Genomic DNA, 22,292 nt, shown 5'->3' on the forward strand with positions numbered 1-22,292 from the left:
GTGCCGCTAGGTTTCAAATCATCAAACCCATTTTCATAACACTCAGAGACATCATAAGGAAATTCAAAATTCAGTTTACAGAATCAGAACCCACAATCCAAAGAAATTAAAGAAGAAATGAGGAAAAAAAGGGATTGAAATCCATCAGTCTGTAAAAGGTTAACAACCATTTCCAAGGCTTTGGGGCTCCCGTGAACCACGGTCAGAGCCATTATCCACAAATGGAGAAAACTTGGGACATTGGCAAACCTTACCAGCATTGGACAACCAACTAAAATTGTCTGCGATGTCATGTTATGTATCATGTCATATACTACTATTTCTTCATCAGATGCGGATAAATCCAAGAAATCAGCGCTGTCCATGATTGTGTAGGAATGTAACCGAGCCTTTGTTGACGCACTTAATCAAGCGCGTCGGCTTGTGAGTAGTCAAACTTCGTGTCACTCCCATCCAAAGAACAATCCGAATCTTCAACATTATTTACAGCCACAGGTTCAAATCTGTATGGACATATTCCTCCATTTTCCGAATCAACCGATACTGCTAATTCCTCATCAGATGAGGATAAAACTGAGAAATCAGCACTGGCCATTATTATTTCTCCACGTAACCGAGCCTTTGTTGCGGCACCTAATACGTCACATCTGCATGTCATGTGACATGCCAAAATGGCAGCGCCCATGAAAATTCGTCATTGCCAATAAAAATCTTCACAAACACCATTAAATGATAGAGGATTAATGTCAAATTTTCAAGGTACAGTACATATGACATGACCTATTGGATACGTTGTTAATCCAAACGACCGGACTGCTTTAAAATAAAAATTAAAAAACGCCAGCAGAGATTAGTACAGTACTGTAGCGGGAAGCCACACTGATAGGGTATAATGCGACTTCCCCAGCAAGACCAATGAAGCAAAAAAAATAATAATTATTATTATAATAATACTTTTAAAAAAAACAAACGCCAGCATACATTAGTACAGTACTGTACTGTATATTACTGGGGAGGGCAATGCACCATCCCCGCCACCACGACATTGATAAATGAAGGGGGAAAAAAACCGCCATTTACCATTTACCATTTACATACTTCTTGTTTTTCACTTTTCACAGGTGGGTCTGGCTTTTGTTGTTGTCACTCGCCGGTGGTGAATCAGGCGGGGAGGTGGTTTGGCCGCATCCGAGAGGAGAAAGGAGCTGCCCCCCCCTCCGTCCAGGTACTTCGCCCGGCATGGGTCCTCCTGAGAACGCTACATACTGTCATACATACTGTCGGGCAGTCTGTTGTTAGAAGTGATCGCATATCATCTAAATATGGCTCGAAACGATAGGGTAATATTGTCCCGGTCACGTCACTACATTGTTGTCAGGTTCACCAATCAGACATTCATTAAACAGGACAAAAAAGGAAGCAAAGACACCAGTTCAAGTCTCGCGAGGAGAGAGGAGAGGAACTGTCTCGTACAATTCACCACTGCACTCTCTGATTATCCTCTCCTCAGCACCTCTATTTATTTAGTTTTGAGACGCCCCTTATTTACATGGATGTTACAAAAAGGAGACGACAAGCAAAACAGTTTGAAACAAGGTGTAAATGTTTGTTCAAGTCCGTGTGCATGTGTGAAAGACTGCTGAATACATGTGTGGTCATCATTTCTTTAACAGGCAGCAGTTCTAACAGTTCTGATGATTCTGATGATTAGATGTTTTTGTTCTTGCTATCTCCTGCTAGGAGGCTGCCACGTTATCGAGGGCAGAGCAAAGCATTTCTTTATTGGAAGAAAATTTATGATAATTATGATCACAATTATTCCTACATTTCCCCCCGTTTATCCTACATTTGCTACCACGTTTTCTAGAGCAGAGGAAAGCATTCTTCATTGCAGACAGAGACAGTAACTGAATTGGAGCAGAGCAAAGCATTTCTTCATTGCAGGCAGAGACAGTAACTGAATTGGAGCAGAGCAAAGCATTTCTTCATTGCAGGCAGAAACAGTAACTGAATTGGACCAGAGCAAAGCATTTCTTCATTGCAGGCAGAAACAGTAACTGAATTGGAGCAGAACAAAGGATTTCTTCATTGCAGGCAGAAACAGTAACTGACTTGGAGCAGAGCAAGGCATTCCTACAATTGTGATATGTTCTCTTCTTCGAAAAGAGCTTCTAGGTCAGAAAGGGTGTTGAAAAAATCCGAAAATCTCTGCTGTTAGTCTCCCATAGCAGGTGGCACAGTGTCTTCTCAATGGCCACTGTCCCAGTGTGACAGCTGTAAATGACGTAGCAGGCAATATGGTTACCACTGGGTTGTCGAGAGACTTCCACAACTTTGCACATGAATCACATGCTCTCCACTCATTAAGACATTAAAGTGAATAATATTATATGTAATTTTCATAACATTAAAAATGTTACAATGTATATAGGGACGTTGGTAGACCTTTAAAGGGTGGCTATTTCAGCACAGTACCCAGAAAATAACAAAGCTGCATAATAGTTTCTAAATATTATGTTTTTTCTTCTTTTGAACAAGTGCCTTTACCAGTATCGATTGCATTATATGGAAATGACGAAAACCGAGCTGCCTATAATTATATTAGATAGCCACTGTAATCCAAACAGGTCCAGTCATCACTCCCACTCAATACAGATGGTTCTTGGACACTATCCTAATTGTCTGCAATGACTCACTTAGTCTATTGGCAGTTTTTATGTTTGCCTAGAACCCAGATTTTATAGTTACAAACAACTCATCTTTTCCCTACATATCGTTCCCTACTAATCCTTAGCTTCTTGTTGTCTAAAAAGGTCCTTATCATTTACCAGTATAAAGATGTCACATTCCATGCAACAACGGTATTCTGATTCACTTCCATGCCTGCCAAGATCCTCCGAACTACACCGGTGTTACATTTGAGTGCTTTGCCTGAAGCTGGAACAGTCAGAACAAAGCATTTTAGCTGGGGATAGCTAAGGGATGATGGCAAAAACTGTTCGCTGTTGAAGTAAAGAATCACATCGCTCCTTTTTGCTTTTACATGCACCATAACATACCAATATAATGTACAGTATGCCAGTGGAGAGTGTAACAAATTTGGGGGTATTTAATTTTTTTAAAAACACATGGGAGTTTTTTTTAACTACTATATCAACTTAATTTTGATAGACCCTCTCAATCTCACACTCATCCATCTTAACAATGTGTTGAAATTTACAGTGTAGGTATAAAGTTCGAGTGGAAATATTAGGGACTGACACAGGTTAATGCGCACACACTGTAATGTAACCAGCTCCGTGGTCAGTGACATGACAATCACATGCCCACAAATTTGCCAATACAAATGAATACAGTGCAATATTTGATAAGGGCAGTTACAGGACAAACAAACTAAAAAATAAATCAGTGTCCTACCTTATGAATTCCATCCTATGGGCCTTCTTGGTGAACTCGACGATAACTTTATCAGACTCTAAATTTCCCTTTGGTATGATTGCGAGTGTTACTGCTGTCTGTCTCCATGTGCCCTGCAATTGGCTGGCAACCAGTTGAGGGTGTACCCTTTGTAAGATACGCTTACACTTTTCACAGAGGCCTGTGAAATGTATCACCTCATGTGTCATAAATCTCTTTTAATAACTCTGTTATTATGCAAAGATGCCTGTGTGTACTGTTTGTCTATGGTAAGCTTAAGAGCTCAAGGTGACTGCAAATTTATGATAGCTGCATTCTTGTGGGTTTTTGTAACAGGAAGAACTGTGTCTAATCAGAGGACACCCGGCCTTGAGAAGATTAACTGTCTCTGCAAAACAACTTTACTTGTCTTGTGAAACCTGCTCTCGCCCACCCTATGTGTGAAGCTCAATAAAATGTGTGGTTTTGGAGAAGCTCGGAGAGAGTCTTACGGGCGGGCTGGAGGATATGTTCTTCTCCCCCCGAGCTTTCCCTAAACTGCAGTTTGGTAAAAAACAACTCTGCCTCTGTCTCATCATTTTATCCTGGTGCCGGAGCCTCTAGGTCCACATTGAGCGAGAAGTCCGTGCTTTGGACCTAACACCCTTCCTCCTGCCCGTTGACAGCTGGCACTTCCCGCGACCCTTGTGAGGATAAGCGGTAAAGAAAATGGATGGACATGCTTATATATATATATATATATATATATATATATATATATATATATATAAACATTGAGCACCCTGACTTACATACTTTATTAAGTTATTAAGACGCGGATCTTTTGTTACGTTTTGAGACAAGGACTCCATGTCAAAAATTCGCTGCAAATATTCGATACATTCGCCTATTTGGAACATTCGTTCAACTTTGGTAACAATACGTCATGTCCTTATTAGCTCATGTTACACGCTACTAAACTGTCTTTGTACTTCTATTTTGTTATTGTTGTCTTGTATTGTATTATGTGTGATTAAATTGTCTTAAACGCAGTACAAGTGCTTTGTTATATTTTGCTGGTTTAGCCAAGTGTATTTATTCCAAATTCACACGTAACATATGCTATAAACTGTGAGACAAATTAGTCCGCCCCCAAATTATTTTTTTTTACTAGCTCTATACATACCTACCTGTCATTTGGAACCCACAAAGCTCTTGTCTTTTGCACCTGTGCAATCCATTTTTCACAATTAATCAGGTCTTTTGGAAACGTGTGAAGAGTGAATCCATCCTTGCGAGTATTCCAGCAAAATGTAGCAACACAACGAGCTGGCATTTTGGCTCAGTGCAGAAAAAAACAGCTAATTTCGCGCCTGTACAAGAGGTAAATACACTTGACTCTGCAGCTGTAGGTGCCTGCAAAATTGGTCACTCCCAGCTTCTTCTTTAACCCAAAAAAGTCGACAGATTTTTCATGGCGGGAGATGAAATCGATATATGGAAACATCCTGACGTGCTGTGAACAAACGGACAATTCCATGCCGTCTGATTTAATTTTTTTTTTTTTGGTTAACAACTGTCAAGTAAGTTGCCATGCCACAAATAGCAATGGTGCGAATTAATAGCAATTGTCTTCTATGGCTTGGGTTCGTGTGTTGTGCTGAGCCCTAGAACCAACTCTCAAATTGAACACCAGATGTCGCCAAACAAAATTATACTTGACTGGGTAACCAGCACGGCAAAGATCTCTCTGATAAACGTAGCCTTCCTACTTAGCATCTCACTGCATCGCATACATATACCAAAGTCAGTAACCTTATTAACCTTATTATCTGATTATTTTTAATATCTTTGTATTACATGCATATATCACGGTTAGCATCCTTAAGAACCCAATTATTGTCATATCTTTGTATTCACGTCTTGTTTTTGACATAAAGACATCAACAGGATGCAGCTGCTCACACCCAACAGTTTTTCAACGGCGAAGCACACGGGCCTGCAAGATGTTTGCAGTATCACTGGGTTGCTGAACAGAAAGCCCGTCACACTCGAATCACCACACAGGATGTCTGCAAGCAATTGATTTTAACTATTTTTCCACTAAACCTTCAGCAGAAAATATGATGCATTGGAACGGCTTTGTGAAAAGAATATAACCTGTGTATGACTGTCTCTCTCAGCCAAGGCAACACATGATGAGCAAGCAACTAAAACAAGCCTGAGAATGCATGAGAGAATTGTATTCACAAGAATGTTGACACATTTATGCTATTGTTCAAAAACTAGGGTGAAACTGAACGCAAGTTTGTGGTTACATTTTTAAAGATGCACTTATTGATTAAAGGGAAAATGATAGTTGAGTTTGCGGGCGCCTGGCCCAAAATTGAGTGAAGCTAAGAGGGGCGTGACAACTCAAGCCAGGGATGGCGAAAGGGGCCCAATAGGATAACCAACTGAGCCCTTCCCACTGGGCATGGATTCAGCCAACATTTTCCAGAATGTTTTACCAAAAAGCTATAAAAACCTTGGATACGGAAGTCCGATGCTTTTTGTACGTTTCTCGCTGACAAAGAGACAAAGTCCTTCTATATGTGTAATAGTCGTGTGGCAAGCTGGCAGGGAGAAATCTTCGAGCAACTTGGGATGCTTATTTTTGACTACTCCATTTAAGATTGGGCAAAACTACTATATTAAGGTAATGGCAGGATAATACCAGCGATACCTATGAATGACAAATTGGCTTGACAATTTATCTTTATTCCCGAAAATCCTTATTGGGCTATGAGCTATGTAGGACTTGATCACCCCTAACGGGCTCACTCAAAAATGTCTATTTTCCCGAATTTCTGATGCTTTTGAATGCTTTGAATCTTACTTCATCTATATTACTTTTTACTATTTTTATCATTTATCTCATCCTACTTACCATCATTATTATCATTTTAATGATTTTTCCTTTTATTGATTTATGTTCAATTAACATCGAATTTTGCCTTAACATCGCAACCGTACCTAGCATCTGGCGGGAATGACTGTCGAGTAATGAATGTTATCTGAACAATTTTTATCATTTTATTAAATACTTAAAACTTCCATCTTCATCTATCTTTGTCATTCTTATATTGAGTTGTCTCATTATTACCATTCAACCTCATTAAAGATCGAGCGTCAACGACATTAACATCATTTAGTCGTAAAATTCCATGTTAATCAGTCATTCATTTATAATCGCTGGTTTAAGATGAAACAAATCTGTACGATCCTAACAAGGATTGTTAAATTTACTAGGTCAATGACAAGTGCAATCGATTCATAAGAGATGAAGCTGCTGTAAAAGCGGAGTGATCACTTTGTCACCCTCTTCCTCTGTAAGGTTACTCGACAAGGGCTAATAAGTGAGGGCAGACCGGATTGGCTCTGCAAAACTAAAGCCATTTAGTACACCTAGGCGAATTCATCTTGACACCAACTTAAGAAGCTCGTGTCCTCCTGCACGCACAGAGTTAGAGTCAGCTGGGGTAAAGGGGTACCTTAACCCTTTAACTGGAGAGTCAGTCAGGACATTTCTCCTGATTAGTCCTGCAGATAAGCGGAATCTGACATAAGATACTAAATTTCATGTTTTAGGTGTCAGTGACACTTTAAATATATCATACTTATCAACATTTTTTAATAAAGCCATCAACATAATACCCCAAAAAATGCTGCAAACTCTCTACAAAAACAAGAATGAATACAAAGAACCCAATCATTTAAAATTATGATACACGCTGCCATTATATTCCACTTTTGTTTCATGGAATGTCAATGGCATTCGATCACAGGCAAAGAGGACTAAAATTACGGATTTTATCACTAAATTTAAAGTACAGCTCCACCTATTACAATAATGACATACCGAATGACTTACCGAATCAGAAGAAAAATGCCTCATTGACTCTAGTCAGAAAGCTTGGCTTAGTTGGCCTGTCACATTCTGAGTGGTTGGCTTCATGGAAGGGCTGGAACAAGGTTAATCTGTTTGCATACAGGTGCGCAATACCTAGGTAGGTTTGTAACCTCGTTACTAATATTCTGGGTATTAAGCAGGAAAAACAGTTGATTAGAGCTGGAAAAGAACTCGAAGCTTCTATTTCAACTTCACTCTTTACTTATGCACTTATTCTCTCTCAAAAGGTCTCTGAAATAATATTTCCCCTAATGAATTAAGGTTATCCTAATTTAAACAACCAAGCTATCATATAAACTCCCCACTTTTTTTAATTGTTTTGCAGATAGTCAAATAATAGAGCTGGTTATGTAACAAAAAGTGTGAACATTTAATAACAAAATAAAGGATGGAAAATCAAATATGGAGACAAAACAAACACCCATTCAAATAAAGTCAACATAACAGCTATACAATGCACACAAGGTAATCGAAGATAACTAAAGGGCCCATACAAATATGAACATAGCTGGCAAAACAAAAGAAATTCAACCCCCAATGTCCCTGTAGTGTTTCAAACGGCAGGAGTGACGAACGTCGAGGGTTGTGTCCAATGGTCCAGCCTCATCCAAGTCCTCACGGTCCGATCCTTTGCGAAGCTTTTTCCTTGTGCTCCAATGCAGGCCTTGTTAGCGTTTGCTCGTCGCTAGCATCCTCGTCTTCTTGCTTGTTGCTAGCATCCTAGCAAAGTTTCATGCATCCACTTAGTCTCTGAATTAGCGGCTAACTCCACCATGTTACGGCGTGATTTGAGTAGTCACTCACATGACACACTAACACAATTGAACTGCCAACAGTTCTTGTCGAACACGATCAAGGTTGTTAAAAATGTCCGGCCTTAACTTTTCTTTTCCTCAAACATCCACTTGTAGTTCGCACTTCGTCCTGGTTTCTTCTTTCTCTCTCCTCTGTTTCTCCCGAAACACGTCACTTCCTGTCCTTCTCAAACTCTGGTTACAACACTAAAATTACAAACAAAAGTATTTCTTTTCACAAACTAATGAAACACATTTAAATACACATCCCTCCAAAAGAAAATAAATTCAGCACACACTTTAACAAATATTCCACCACCTTATATAAAAAAAAAACAATTGCTACGATATTTTTTCAACTTTTAACTACAGCAATTTTTTAACTGGGTTACACCCTCCCCCTCTTTTAAACGGTCTGTGTCCTCACCAGACACTAACATAAACGTTTTAAGGCTTAAATCTAGGGCAGGGGTGCTCAATGCGTAGATCGCAATTTTGGTCGATCACGGTGTGGTGTGCCAAAAAAAAAAAAAAAAGCCAATGTTCCCTCTAAGCTGCGCTGGTGCGCAATTGTGCAGCGCTGATGCAGTCTCTTTGCTGATATTCTGCGTTGCGCGGAAAAAAATAATCTAAAGCAAAATGAAAGTGAAACGTAACTATTCAGTTTGTGGCATTTTGCAAAGTGATTCAATGAGTGAGGGATGACTGGTTGTTACATCCAAAGGCACAATATACATACGTACTGTAAAAAAAATGAAAAGAAGCCAATGGTTTCTTTTAGGCAGCACGTGGAACTTTCTCTAACAACGACCGCTGCGCCCCCACACTTTCTTTTTTCCTAGTTCACCTTACACCCACCCCCCATCCCCGCTCTTAAAGACTTACATTCATAAATGACATATGTACTTACGCAACCCATCAATGTGTTGTATAATGACAGCATCCACCACCGCTACTAGTTTGCAGCACAGTCTGGGCAATGTAGGGCAAAGACGAGCTAGACATGATGCTTATGTTCACTTTCGATATTAATGGATAAAGTTAAAAAACAAATTGTTTTTTTTTTTAAGTGCAATGACTGTCGCAGTATGTGAATAATCGAACAAAAAGTGGTTAAACTGGACGAGATTTTCTCTTTTCGAGTGGGAGCAGTCTGGTCTGAAGCCAAAGTAGAATGTGCAGGATGAGATGGTGTGTAATTTAAAATTTCCACCTTGGCACAGCCTGATCCAGGATGAAAGCACAGAAAATACTGTGCAGAGGAACGTGGGTGGGTTTTCTTTGCGCTCTCGAAGACGAGGGTTGACTAGCATCATATCAGAGCCAATAGCACCATGCAACAGCTGCTCCAACTACACTTTGTCAGCACACTCAATAGGATTACCACCTTAGTTAACGACTGTCCTACACACCTGAGGAAGTCAGAGCTTCTCCGCTGTATGTTGTTGTAACAAACAAAAGGCACAACTCCTCTCCTGATTCAACTGAATCTCAAAAGCATGTTCAAGTGCTTCTAAGCAGTCTTCTGGGGTGACAGAAGCATCACTGCATCAGGCTGCTTGCACAACATCAAGTGCTGGTCCTCTTAAACCCTCCATTAATCTACACCTTTTCTCTTTTGTAGAGCATTCACACTCTTCCACCATGAGGGGTTACCTAATGTGCTTTACCTAACCAGTGATTAAAAGGTTCCTCTCCAGGTGGAGTGGGCAGCAATCCAGAAAAATTTATCAATTAGCGGTAGCTTCCATTATCATTTAAAGGTTTGGTTCTGTTGAGTAATTAGATGACTACGTGTAGTAGGGCTGCTGTAGATTTGGTCACATTCTCTTCCCGCGAAGATGATGCAGGTGTCTCATTTCTGTATGTGCCATTTTCTTGCTGTTGTCCGGCTAAGCTCTGACTTGTTGCACTGGTCTCCAGGCCTCTTTCTACTGTGACAACAGACCACGGTCCACCACCATCAATGGTGTACACACCAAAGGGAACCATGTCTCTCTTTTGGTTTTTTTTTTTTTTTATTTGTGCAGAAAGTACGTAACGCCAAAACAAATTAACTTGCAAGTAGATTTAGTGTTAATGGAACAAAAGAAAAAAGCAATGCAAAACAACAGTGTTTGTTGATGTCTTCGGTGGGGGCGACTCTACCGTTTTGATGAATGAATCTTTGTTTTTGCCATCTTTGAAGCACTTTTCTGAAGTTGCTCATAACATCATTAAAATTTTGTAGTGCTCTGCAACATTCAGCTTTATTCAGGTGATTAAGTTCTACAAAATTATGGATGTTGTTCCATTTAGCGCAGATAGCTTTAATATTGGCACTTCAGACAGCCTTCCTGCCTTGAGCCTGATCAGACGACATCTCCTCCCTTCCTCGCCAACACTAACTCCAGCTAACTGCTGCTCGTTCACCAAAATAAGAAGCAACTTTTCGACTTCCTCCAAGATCTGTGGCCTCTGCTTGGTCAATACGGTTGCTCCTTTAGCAACACCACTAGCTTTGAGGGCATTCTTGTGTTTCATAATGGTGCTGATCGTCATTTTCACCCTGCCAATTTTCTTCGATAGCTCAGAAACATGCAGACCAGATTCGTGCTCGGCTATCAGATCCTTGTTGAAGTCGACATTTACACACCACTTTCGTTTTTCAGCACCAGCAGTTCCACTTGCCTCCTTTTGGAGCCATGATCGGGGGTTAATGTTGCACAATTTGAAGAAAAAAAAAAGTCACTACCGTACTGGGAAATGTCCACGAGCAGAAGAGTGTGCGAGTCAACTGGTTGCGCTGCAGTAGCGCGCGATCGCGGTCGTTATGTCTTTTCCGTTTTTTTTTTCGGGGGTGCATTCGAAAGCACAATAAATTGTCGTGGGTCAGCTGATCGGGGTGTTCGAATACCAATTTTCGTTAGAAAACCGATTTCTACGAAAACCAAGGCGTTCGAAAACCGAGGCACCACTGTATCCGGAAATCACAATGTATGCTTTTTGAACAATCTATTTGTGTGATACAGCTGCAAATAAGTAATGTTAATATTTGGTACAGTTACCTTGTTGTTGTTTGCAATTACAGAGGTCAAACCTTTCCTGCAGTTGTTCACCAGGTTTGCACACACGACAGGAGGGATTTTGGACCACTCCTCCACACAGATCTCTAGATCAGACAGGTTTCTGGGCTGTCGCTGAGAAACACGGAGTTTCAGCTCCCTCTAAAGAATTTCTATCGGGTTTAGGTTTGGATACTGGCTAGGCCACGGCAGAACCTTGATGTGCTTCTTATGGAGCCACTCCTTCGTTTTCCTGGCTGTGTGCTACCCAGCCACAACCCATCTTCAATATTCAATGACTGAGGGAAAGAGGTTGTTCCCCAAAATGGCCACGGTCATCCTCTCTAATATATTGCATTCTTCCTGTCCCATGTGCAAAAACAAAACCCCAAACCATGATGCTACCACCCCCATGCTTCACAGTAGGGATGGTGTACTTGGGATGGAACTCATCATTTTTCTTCCTCCAAACACGTTTAGTGGAATTGTGACCAAAAAATTCCATTTTATTCTCATCTGACCACAAAACCTTCTCCCATGACTCCTCTGTATCATCCAAACAGTCATTGGCAAACTTAAGACAAGCATTGACGTGTTGCTTTGAGCAGGGGAACCTTACATGCCATGCATGATTTCGAACCATGACGTCTTAGTCTATTACCAACAGTCACCTTGGAAACGGTGGTCCCAGCTCTTTTCAGGTCATTGAACAAGTCCTGTCGTGTAGTCCTGGGCTGATTTCATTGCTGATCATTGAGACCCCGCGAGGTGATATCTTGCATGGGGCTCCACTCCGATTAAGGTTGGCTGTTATGTTTAGCTTCTTCCATTTTCTAATGATTGATCCAACAGTGGATCTTTTTTCACCAAGCTGCATGGCAATTTCTCCGTCGCCCTTTCCAGCCTTTTGGACTTGTACAATTTTGTCTCTGGTGTCTTTGTACAGCTCTTTGGTCTTGGCCATGTTACAAGTTTGAGTCTTACTGATTGTATGGGGTGGACAGGTGTCTTTATGGAGCTAACGACCTCACACAGGTGCATCTGATTCAGGATAATACACGGAGTGCGGGTGGACTTTTAAAGGTGGACTAACACGTCTTTGAGGGTCAGAATTCTATTTGATGGACAGGTGCTCAAATACTTACTTGCAGCTGTATCACACAAATAAATCGTTGAAAAAAATCATAGATTGTGATTTATGGATTTTTCTTTTTAGATTCTCTCTCTGTCACAGTGGACATGCACTTCCGATGAAAATTGCAGACCCCTCAATGATTTCTAAGTGGGGGAACTTGCAATATAGCAGAGTGTTCAAATACTTATTTTCTTCACTGTACCTCTTCATGCATGAGCACCAAGACAGCATGAGCATGATGTAATGATGATTTAGGAACTAATCAATTAACACAATGATAATTATTCTAAACTTCTATTTCAACTCCACTTACTTGTGCACTTATTCCCTCTCAAAAGGTCTCTGAAATTAACATTTCCCCTTATGTGTTAAGGTTATCCCTATTTAAACAACCAAGCTACCACAGTCATTCACATTTGAAAAATATACGGGTGTGGTCAGTCATGCTCGCAGATATAGTTACGGGTGTGGTCCACCAGGTATACTCGCAGATAAATCTGCGGGTGTGATTAGGGATGGAGTCTCAAGACCTTAAAATAACTTACTGGATTAATATAACTGTAAATTAAAAATAAAATAAACAAATCCATCCATCCATTATCTACCGCTTTTCCGGGTTGGGTCGCGGGGGAAGTAGCTTCAGCAGGGATACCCAGACTTCCCTTTCCCCAGCCACTTCTTCCAGCTCTTCCGGAGGGATCCCGAGGCGTTCCCAAGCCAGCCAAGAGACATAGTCTCTCCAGCCTGTCTTGGGTCATCCTCGGGGTCTCTTTCCGGTGGGACATGCCCGGAACACCTCACCAGGGAGGCCCATAGGTGAGGGTTGGAACGTAGATTGGCTGGTAAATTGAGAGCGTTGCCTTTTGACTTATCTCCCTCTTCACCACAACGGACCGATACAAAGTGCGCACCACTGCAGACGCTGCACCGAATCACTTGTCGATCTCCCGCTCCATTCTTCCCTCACTCATGAACAAGACGCCAAGATACTTGAACTCGTCCACTTGGGGAAGGATCTCATCCCCGACCTGGAGAGGGCACGCAACCCTTTTCCGACTGAGGACCATAGTCTTGGGTTTGGAGGTGCTGATTCTCATCCCAGCCGCTTCACAATTGGCTGCAAATTGCTCCTGTGAGATCTGGAGATCACGGCTTGATGAAGCCAACAGAACCACATCATCTGCAAAGAGCAGAGATGCGATGCTGAGGCCACCAAATTGGACACCCTCTACACCTCGGCTGCGCCTAGAAATTCTGTCCATAAAAATTATGAACAAAATCCGTGACAAAGGACAGCCTTGGCGGAGTCCAACTCTCACCGGAAATGAGTCCGACTTATTGCTGGGAATGCGGACCAAACTCTGTCAGTGGTTGTCCAGTGACAGAACAGGTCATATCAGGGGATTCGTACCGCATACTCACGAAGAACCCCCCACAGGACTCCCCGAGGGACACGGTCGAATGCCTTTTCCAAGTCCACAAAACACATGTAGACTGGTTGGGCGAACACTTACGCACCCTCGAGGATCCTGCCGAGGGTGTAGAGCTGTTCCACGGCCAGGACGAAAAAGACAGAAAAGACCGCCGAAAGTGAAGAAGCTCTGAACATGCGCTTTTGGCATAACTCAGGGCCCTGGCTACACTTTTTTTTAAACATTAGCCATTTTTTTAACCAAAATAAATTTTCATTAGCCACTTTTCTATAATCATAGCCAAAAAATAGCCAATACATGCCAGTCAAACTGCGGTACACTAACATGACGAATACGCTTTCTTGTTCTTCAAGTTACATGCATGCAAATAACTTTCAGACGTAAATGTGATACAAGGAATTGTATTTTTATTGGTAACTGAATCTCATAAACATTAAGAATGGCAGAGATGTGTCAAAAAAATTTTAAAAAAAGTTTCTCTATCCTCTTCTATACTTCTGACTGTAGAAAATAACATTACTGTTCAACACAAAGTTTTTGCATGATTCCTGCCAGAAAGATTCTGTTTTTACTGCTCACCCATTTAGAGAAACTTGTATCAAAATCAAACAATTCTTCTTCAGGGCCTTCAATTTTAACGATTAACAGTTCATTTACACTTTCTGTTTTGTGACAGTTCCTGAAAGACCTTTACAATATTATGCCTGCTGAACCCACGTTCTACATCAACTACGTCTTTGCAGTTGCAGCAAAGCCGTGATCAGCTGTCTGCTGATGCTTCACAAAATTATCCAACTTCGGCGGCACCAATTTATTTTCGGCGTGTCAAATTTTTTCTTTCACTGTCGATAACACCATTGGTAAAAAAAAAATTGACTCCCTCAATTTGAGCCACTTCAATTTAGAAAACCATTCCTGGTGAATCTTTTGCCTCTGCCCTGGACAGTGAATGGATTTTCCGACAGCAGACAAAGTTATGCCGAATTGACGATTGGGTAGTGAGGGTTTGTAACTTCCGAAAATGCTCAGTACGGTTAATTTGCACTTCATGTTTCCGGGTGAATACTGATTGTTTGTTTTTTGTACGTGTAATTTTTTTTTTCGTGCTCGACTGTGCAGATTTGCAAGCGTGATGACGCGATCGCGCTCGTCAAATCACAGTAACTGACATATATATATATATATATATATATATATATATATATATATATATATATATACACACACACACACACACACACACAACACACACACACACACACACACACCACACACACACACACAGAAAGTACATAACATGAACATTTTAACCTTTAGCCACATTTCAGGTTTCAAACATAAAGATAATACATTCTCATTTTTTGTCGAGAATCAGCAACAAGTGGGACACAATCGTGAAGTGGAACAAAATTTATTGGATATTTTGTACTTTTTTAACAAATATAAAACTGAAAAGTGGAGCATGCAATATTATTCGGCCCCTTTACTTTCAGTGCAGCAAACTCACTCCAGAAGTTCAGTGAGGACGTATGAATGATCCAATGTTGACAGATGATGATAAATAGAATCCACCTGTGTGTAATCAAGTCTCCGTACAAATGCACCTGCTCTGTGATAGTCTTGGGTTTCTGTTTAAAGTGCAGAGAGCATCATGAAGACCAAGGAACACACCAGGCAGGTCCGAGATAATGTTGTGGAGAAGTTTAAAGCTGGATTCCCAAGATTCCCAAGGAGGACTGTGGAAGCAATCGTACTGAAATGGAAGGAGTATCAGACCACTGCAAATCTACCAAAACCCGGCCGTCCCTCTAAACTTTCACCTTGAACAAGGAGAAAACTGATCAGAGATGCAGCCAAGAGGCCCATGATCACTCTGGATGAACTGCGGAGATCTACAGCTGAGGTGGGAGAGTCTGTCCATAGGAAAGCAATCAGTAAAGTGCACAAATCTGACCTTTTATGAAAGACTGCCAAGAAGAAAGCCATTTCTCAAAGATATCCATAAAATGTCTTGTTTAAAGTTTGCCGCAAGCGACCTGGGAGACACACCTAACATGTGGAAGATCATCATTTACACTTTCTGTTTTGGGACAGTTCCTTAAGTATGTCTTTACAATGTTATGCCTGCTGAAGCCACGTTCTACGTCAGCTGTCTACTGATCCTTCATGAAGTTATCCAACTTCAGCACCGATGATTTTCAGCATGTCAGGAGATTTTTTTCTTCCACTGTCAATACACCATTGGCAGAAAAAAAATTGAGGCACTTGAATTTAGAAAACCAGCCCTGCACAGGACGTAGATTTTCCGACAGCAGACAAAGTTGTGTTGGGCGTCTTTCCCGCGTAATGGACATCCGTTAAAATTGGCAGCTGACAAGCTGCACATGTACCACTGCCATCCTTTGGTTTTCGGAAAATAATCCTAAAGATTTAGACATTTTCCGTAGCATCCAATGGCGACAAAGCGTGGATTTGACACGAAACCCGGATGCAGTCGTCTCCGATGTAAACAATTATTCACTCAACTTCCGGTATAGCTTCCGACAAAACTTTTGTCACACTAAAGCCAGGAACCCAAATGAATTCTTGTAATATACATAAAAGTCTATAACAGTACAGAAACGTATGCGGGGATAAACAGCCAATTTTTTTTCCCCATTTTAAAACTTTACTCGCGAGACTGAGTATGTGTTTGCATATGGCAAGGGCCCTGTAACTTCCTAATGTATGGTTAACTTGCATTTCCTGTTTCCGGGTGAATACTGATTGTTTTGGAGCAGGCTTATTTAGTTAACATCGCTTATCAAATAAACACGTAAATGAATGTCAAGACTACACGAAATAAGCGACGTCTTTCAATATCTTTTTTTCTACTCGTAACAAATTTTACGTGCATGATTTTTCGTGCTCAACTGTGCAGATTTGCGAGCACGAAGGCACGGACCGTGGTCGTGCTTGTCAAACGTGAGTGACTGCTGCCATGTAAACTCTGTACTTTTTTAACTGTCTTGCAGATAGTCAAATAATAGAGCTGGTTATGTAACAAAAAGTGTGAACATTTAATAACAAAATAAAGGATGGTTAAACAAAATACATATACAAAACAAAAACTCATTCAAATAACAAATTCAACATAGGTACACAATACACACAAGGTAATCTAAGATAACTAAAGGGCTCCGACAAATATGAAAATAGCCGGCAAAGCAAAAGAAAATCAAACCCCAATGTCCCTGTAGTGTTTCAATCGGCAGGAGTGACGAACGTCGAGGGTTGTGTCCAATGGTCCAAACTCATCCATGTCCTTACAGTCTGATCTATTGCAAAGCTTTTTCCTAGTGCTCCAATGCAGGCCTCGCTAGTGTTTTCGTCACTAGCCAGGGTTCGCAGGCGGCCCAAAAAGTCCCTAAAAACCCCTAAATTTTTGAAGGTGCATTTAGGGGCTCCTAAAAGTCCTTAAAAATCCGCGAAAACCGGTCAAGCCCCTAAAAAGGCCTTAAGTTAAAATAAATCAAGGGGAGGACCTCTACTGCCAAAATTCTCCCCCCAAAAAATTTATCTTTTATTTTTAAAAAAATAGCGATCCGTCAGGCATCCAAAACAGCCGGAAATTGTCAAAGGAAGTGACCGTGTTGACAACTAGTCGCCATCTTGTCGATATTCCATTGTTTGTTTCCGTGAGTAGGCATTTCACTTCCTCTTCATTACGACGTAGCTTAGTTCTTTCATCGATCCAACTTGTATCACGGGGAAGTGCATTTTTCAAGAAGCTTGGGTTGAAAGTAAGGAGTTTGGGAGCTGGGTTCGTCGAGATCCAAAAGATCGGCACATGTTTTACTGCCATCTGTCCAACCAGAGTTACCAGCTTGAAAAGATGAAAACAGGAGACACGCTGATTTGGCGAAGACTCTCTCATCTTCCATTGGTATGAATCTGTTTCTAAAATATCAAGATAGTGAAGCATCAACTTCAGGCAGTGGTACTAGCAGTGCATGCGCACCGACAGTTGTCCAGCCATCGACTTCAACCAGCCGGAAGTCAGGCTTTATGAACGTAGTTCAATACACGAAGACAGACTCGTTAAAGGCAGAGATCGTGTGGACTTTGAAAGTGATCTGCAGCCATTACAGTTACAAATCTTGTGAAAATAATTCAAAAGTCTTTGCAGTCATGTTCCCAGACAGTGACATTGCTAAAAAAACTACCACTGTGGGGAAAGGAAGATTTCGTACCTTGCTACATTTGGCATCGCTGCCCACATTTCATCTCTCCTGCCTCAAAGCCAAAAAAGCCAGAATAGAGACTGACATATCTACGCTTATTGAGAAGGCTGACAGACTGTGTGAGGAGGGAGAAGAAAAGAGGAATCAGAGGTTTATCACCGAGGCCAATGCACTCAGAGGCAGAGCAAAGAACAAGAGAGCCACTTTGGCACCTCTGGAGCAACAAAAAGAGGAGGCACTGGGTAGGCTCAAGGAGCTAGAGTAGGGGTGCTGAAACAGACATCAATAGAAGACATTTGTGTATATAGTTGCAATTGTAGTTAGAATCTGTTTATCTGTATACTGTTATGTGAAGACGTCGACAATGGTCATATCAATGAGAACTACCACAAGGGGCGACAGGTGATCACTGTCACAGGTACTGAGGTACTGGAACATTTGATGAACCAAGAATGGTTGATGGCACCATTGGGTGAGTCTTTTTTCCTTACTCTTGATTCCCCACGAAGGCCCTAAATTTTTCGTGTCGGCCCTAAATTTTTCTTGTCAGCTCCTAAAAAGCCCTTAAAATTTTTTGGTCGGACTGAGTATGAACCTTGCTAGCGTCCTCGTCTTCTTCCACATGGTCCAACACAGGCTTCGCTAGCTGGCGTGAGCTTGTCGCTAGCATCTTAGCAAAGTTCCATGCATCCACTTAGCCTCTGTATGAGTGGCTAACTCCACCACGTTATGGTGTTATTTTGAGTAGTCCACTCAAATGACACACTATCACAAGTGAACTGCCAACAGTCCTTGTCGAAGACGTTGATCAATATTGATAAATGTCTGCCCTTTTTCTTTTCTTCAATCACTTGTAGTTGGCGCTTCGTCCAGCTTTTATCTTTTCTCTCCCGCATCTCTTCCTAAACACATCACTTCCTGTCCTTCTCAAACACTGGTTACAACAATAAAATGACAAACAAAACTTTTTCGCAAACTAATAAAACACGTTTAAACACAAATCCCTCCCAAAGAAAATAAATTCAGCACACACCTTGTATAAAAAAAATTAAAAAAAACCTATAACCTCATTGCTAGTATACTTATTTCAACTTTTAACTCTAGACTGTTTTTTGGCTGACGTCACACACCTACCGATTAAGAACGCGGGCACCATCTTGTTTTGGTGAATTCGTGTAAACACAGTACCTAAGCAGGAATCATTTCAGAAAGGTGTATGAATGGGGACAAATATGTTATCGGTTGCTCAAACGGCGATGTAAAGCATCTTTCTTTCTACTGCCAGCTGTGATCAAGAGCCAGTGCAAGAAAACTGAGCAGTTATCAACCAAACGGCGACAACTGTGGCTGTCTCGTATTAGCAGAGCCAGAGAATAAATGTTTGTAATATCTGTTACAAGTGAGCTTCCTTTAGTCTCATCCCCGTTTCCCATCACTTTCTTAACTATGGTGTCATCAAACCCAAAGATAAGACCCAGACTCACTTATCAAAACCCCCCCTCCTTGCTCCAACGCTGCTGTGGCTTACCAAAATCATTAGGATAAGAGAAGAATGTTCAAGAGTGTTGTAACTTTTTTTTTTAAATGCAAAGCTTGGCTCAACAGACATTTTAGAGGTTTGATGTCCAATGCCTCAGACCTACACAAGGTTGTACACACCTGGAATAAATATTCCAAAAATGAATCGCCTTACAACAAGACAAACTTAACTGAGAATCCAAATGTGTTACATCCATTCATCCAATTTCTGGATGAATGAGTGCTGGAGCTTATCCCTGCTGTCATCTGGCAGGAGGCAGAATACACCATGAACTGGTTGCCATCCAAATGCAGGCGACAAAGAGACAGGCAACAGTCGTACTCACAATCACACCTAGGGGCAATTTAGAGTGTCCAATTAATGTTGCACATTTTAGCGATATCGGAGGAAACCGGGGTGCCCAGAGGAAACCCACGCAGGCATGGGGAGAACATGCAAACCCCACACAGGCGGGGCTGGGATTTGAACCCCGGTCCTCACAACCTAGAGGCCAACACTCGACAGCTGGCCCACTGTTCCGCCTCCATATGTGTTTTCATATTTAAATTTGTACACTTACAATACATTAACAAAAGAGAATAGATTAATTATTGTTGTTGTTTAGGTAGGGTTGGCAACTCAACATCACATTGGGGATAACAACTGAACAACAGAATTACTCAGCACTCATACGCAAATTCTTCTTGTGAATTTAAGTTCAGACCGGAATACAGATGGGCAGTTAGTCCTTTCTAGCTATTCTAACCCTAAGTCTACGTCTGGTTTCAGTCCTTACTTCAGCAGCTTTTAAGTGATAACAAGGGCTCACAAGAAAGCTCCAGCGAAGAGGTTCTACCTCATGCACTGCACACAATGTAAGTAGTGTATTGCTCCTTCGTTGCTGCAAAGACACTTCATCTTCGCGCAACAAAATGGAGGTATTTTTGCATGGCAGGTGTGGGAGCTCAGGCTGTAAATGAGCAGCAAGCAATTTCCAAGTAAGGCATCTAAATGGAATGTGCAGCAACCAGACACTAGGTTTACAAATCCCCCCAAAAAATAGAACATCCTTATCACTGTCACCTTCTCAAATCATATAATACCTCATCACCCCATCCCCACACTTGGAAAGTTTAGTGAATTTTAAATTAAGAAAATGAAACTTGACAAAAACTAGGTTTTCTATTCTTCTAGTTTTGTGTCAATTGTTTGTCAAAACAGGCAACTATTTGCACTTTACAATGCAGAATACTTTACTCTTTGACAGAGTGATAACATAATAAATGATGAATGAAAAAATAATAAACATATTGCTTCTCCCTCCCTAATCTTAACTAAACTTGGATTTACAAACGTAACACCAAAATCGTGAAACAAGCTCATGACATCCAGTAACAACAAAAGTCCACATGCATAAAATATCTAAGAATACACTATTGGGAAATGATGAATTTGTGAAATTATTTTGAATGTTTGCAACTCATGTTAGCTGACTCACCCAAAATACTTTACTTCAAACTCTGATTTTGTATCATTACTTTACTTTGAATTTGTTTTCGTTAAAAAGTTATTTTCAAAATGCTCAGTCCGGCCCCAATACTTCAGTACAAAACTAAAGATTGACGGAAACATAACTGAGTTGCAGAAACCGAAGCAATACTAATGATAATTGTAGAATACAGGAAATTGTGAAGAGTCATGAACGACAAACAGTACAAATACATAGAGTATGCATCTATAGATTCATGTTTACATCTTAAAATGAAAATGTCAGTAAGGGATTGTGTAGTTTGGCAACATTGGGCAATTGTCAATTTGACACAGTCCGACAGTTGTCCCATGCAGATGGGAAAGAAATGAATAACAGAAATAAATTCAATTAGGACATGAGATGTGAATGTTCATGGGTTTAGCATGACACAATGCCCAACAATAACACCGAGAGGCATAACAAAATCCATCATATTAATACAAGATACAAAAGTAGACCTTACCTTTCCTCCAAGGAGCCAGAATGAAGAGTGACTTCTGCCAACTGATAAGACCACTCTTTTTTCTTTTGACACTCATACTGCCAATGTTCTTGAATTTACAGAAACTTCGCTTTATCACGTTATTTTAAAGTAGAAAAAAATGGTTCTTCAAGGATTTCTCATGCTGTAAAATTTCTACTGCCTCAAAATTGAAAAAAAAACCTCATTGGCTGCATTTACCAGCATATACCGTCTCCTTGTGTAGGGTCATGATGCCCGTGTCAGCGTGTGCAGGGATGTTTTCAGGTCCTTCAGTTGAGGGAAATAAAGGGGGCCATGCTGCAAGACCAGCAGCCAAATTCATGAGAGAAAAAGGAAGAGGAGGACTGGCAGCCTGCCCAAGGGAGTGAGATAGTGGAGAATGAGGAATGCGGCAACAAGCAAGTGACAAGAGGTGGAGGAGGAGTCACAGTAGAGGCTTTTAGGCCTAAAAGACATACGGTATATCTAAAATGAAGCAGCACATTAATACTGACTGCATTCACTCTTAACTTGGAGCTGTGGAAAATAACTTCCCATATAAATTTAGGACAGTGTGTGTGACACTCATGAAGCACCCGAAAGGTGTGTAGCAAATAGTTGCAGATGTAATGTTAGGGTTGGGGTTACCAGCTTTGGTTTTACAAAAAGATGAAAAGCATGCTGTGATTTAGTAGAACATTGTTTAGAAATGGTTGTTTCCAGTATTATTTTAAAATCAGAGAACAGGATGTTCCATTCACTCACTAATGCTACTGTCTGACATCTGAGCTGGAACTCAAAG

At 40.9% G+C, this 22,292-nt stretch overlaps 1 protein-coding gene across 18 annotated transcripts in view; it reads right to left on the bottom strand.

Annotated features, from left to right (window-relative positions):
* Positions 1 to 21,825, bottom strand: part of si:ch211-250c4.3 (uncharacterized protein LOC100535981 homolog) — a 59,279-nt gene extending 37,454 nt beyond the window's left edge. For all 18 annotated transcript variants that reach the window (XR_009797312.1, XR_009797307.1, XR_009797308.1 and 15 more), the window contains exon 1: positions 21,491 to 21,825. Coding sequence is in view for 7 of the 18 variants with exons in the window: in XM_061836187.1 (XP_061692171.1) it covers positions 21,491 to 21,566 (76 nt within the window). In the remaining 11 variants the exon portion in view is untranslated. The remainder of the gene's footprint in view (positions 1 to 21,490) is intronic.
* Between the last annotated feature and the right edge of the window lie 467 nt (positions 21,826 to 22,292).

This window comes from Syngnathoides biaculeatus, chromosome 12 (genome assembly GCF_019802595.1).
Source record: "Syngnathoides biaculeatus isolate LvHL_M chromosome 12, ASM1980259v1, whole genome shotgun sequence".
Lineage (NCBI taxonomy): Eukaryota > Metazoa > Chordata > Actinopteri > Syngnathiformes > Syngnathidae > Syngnathoides > Syngnathoides biaculeatus.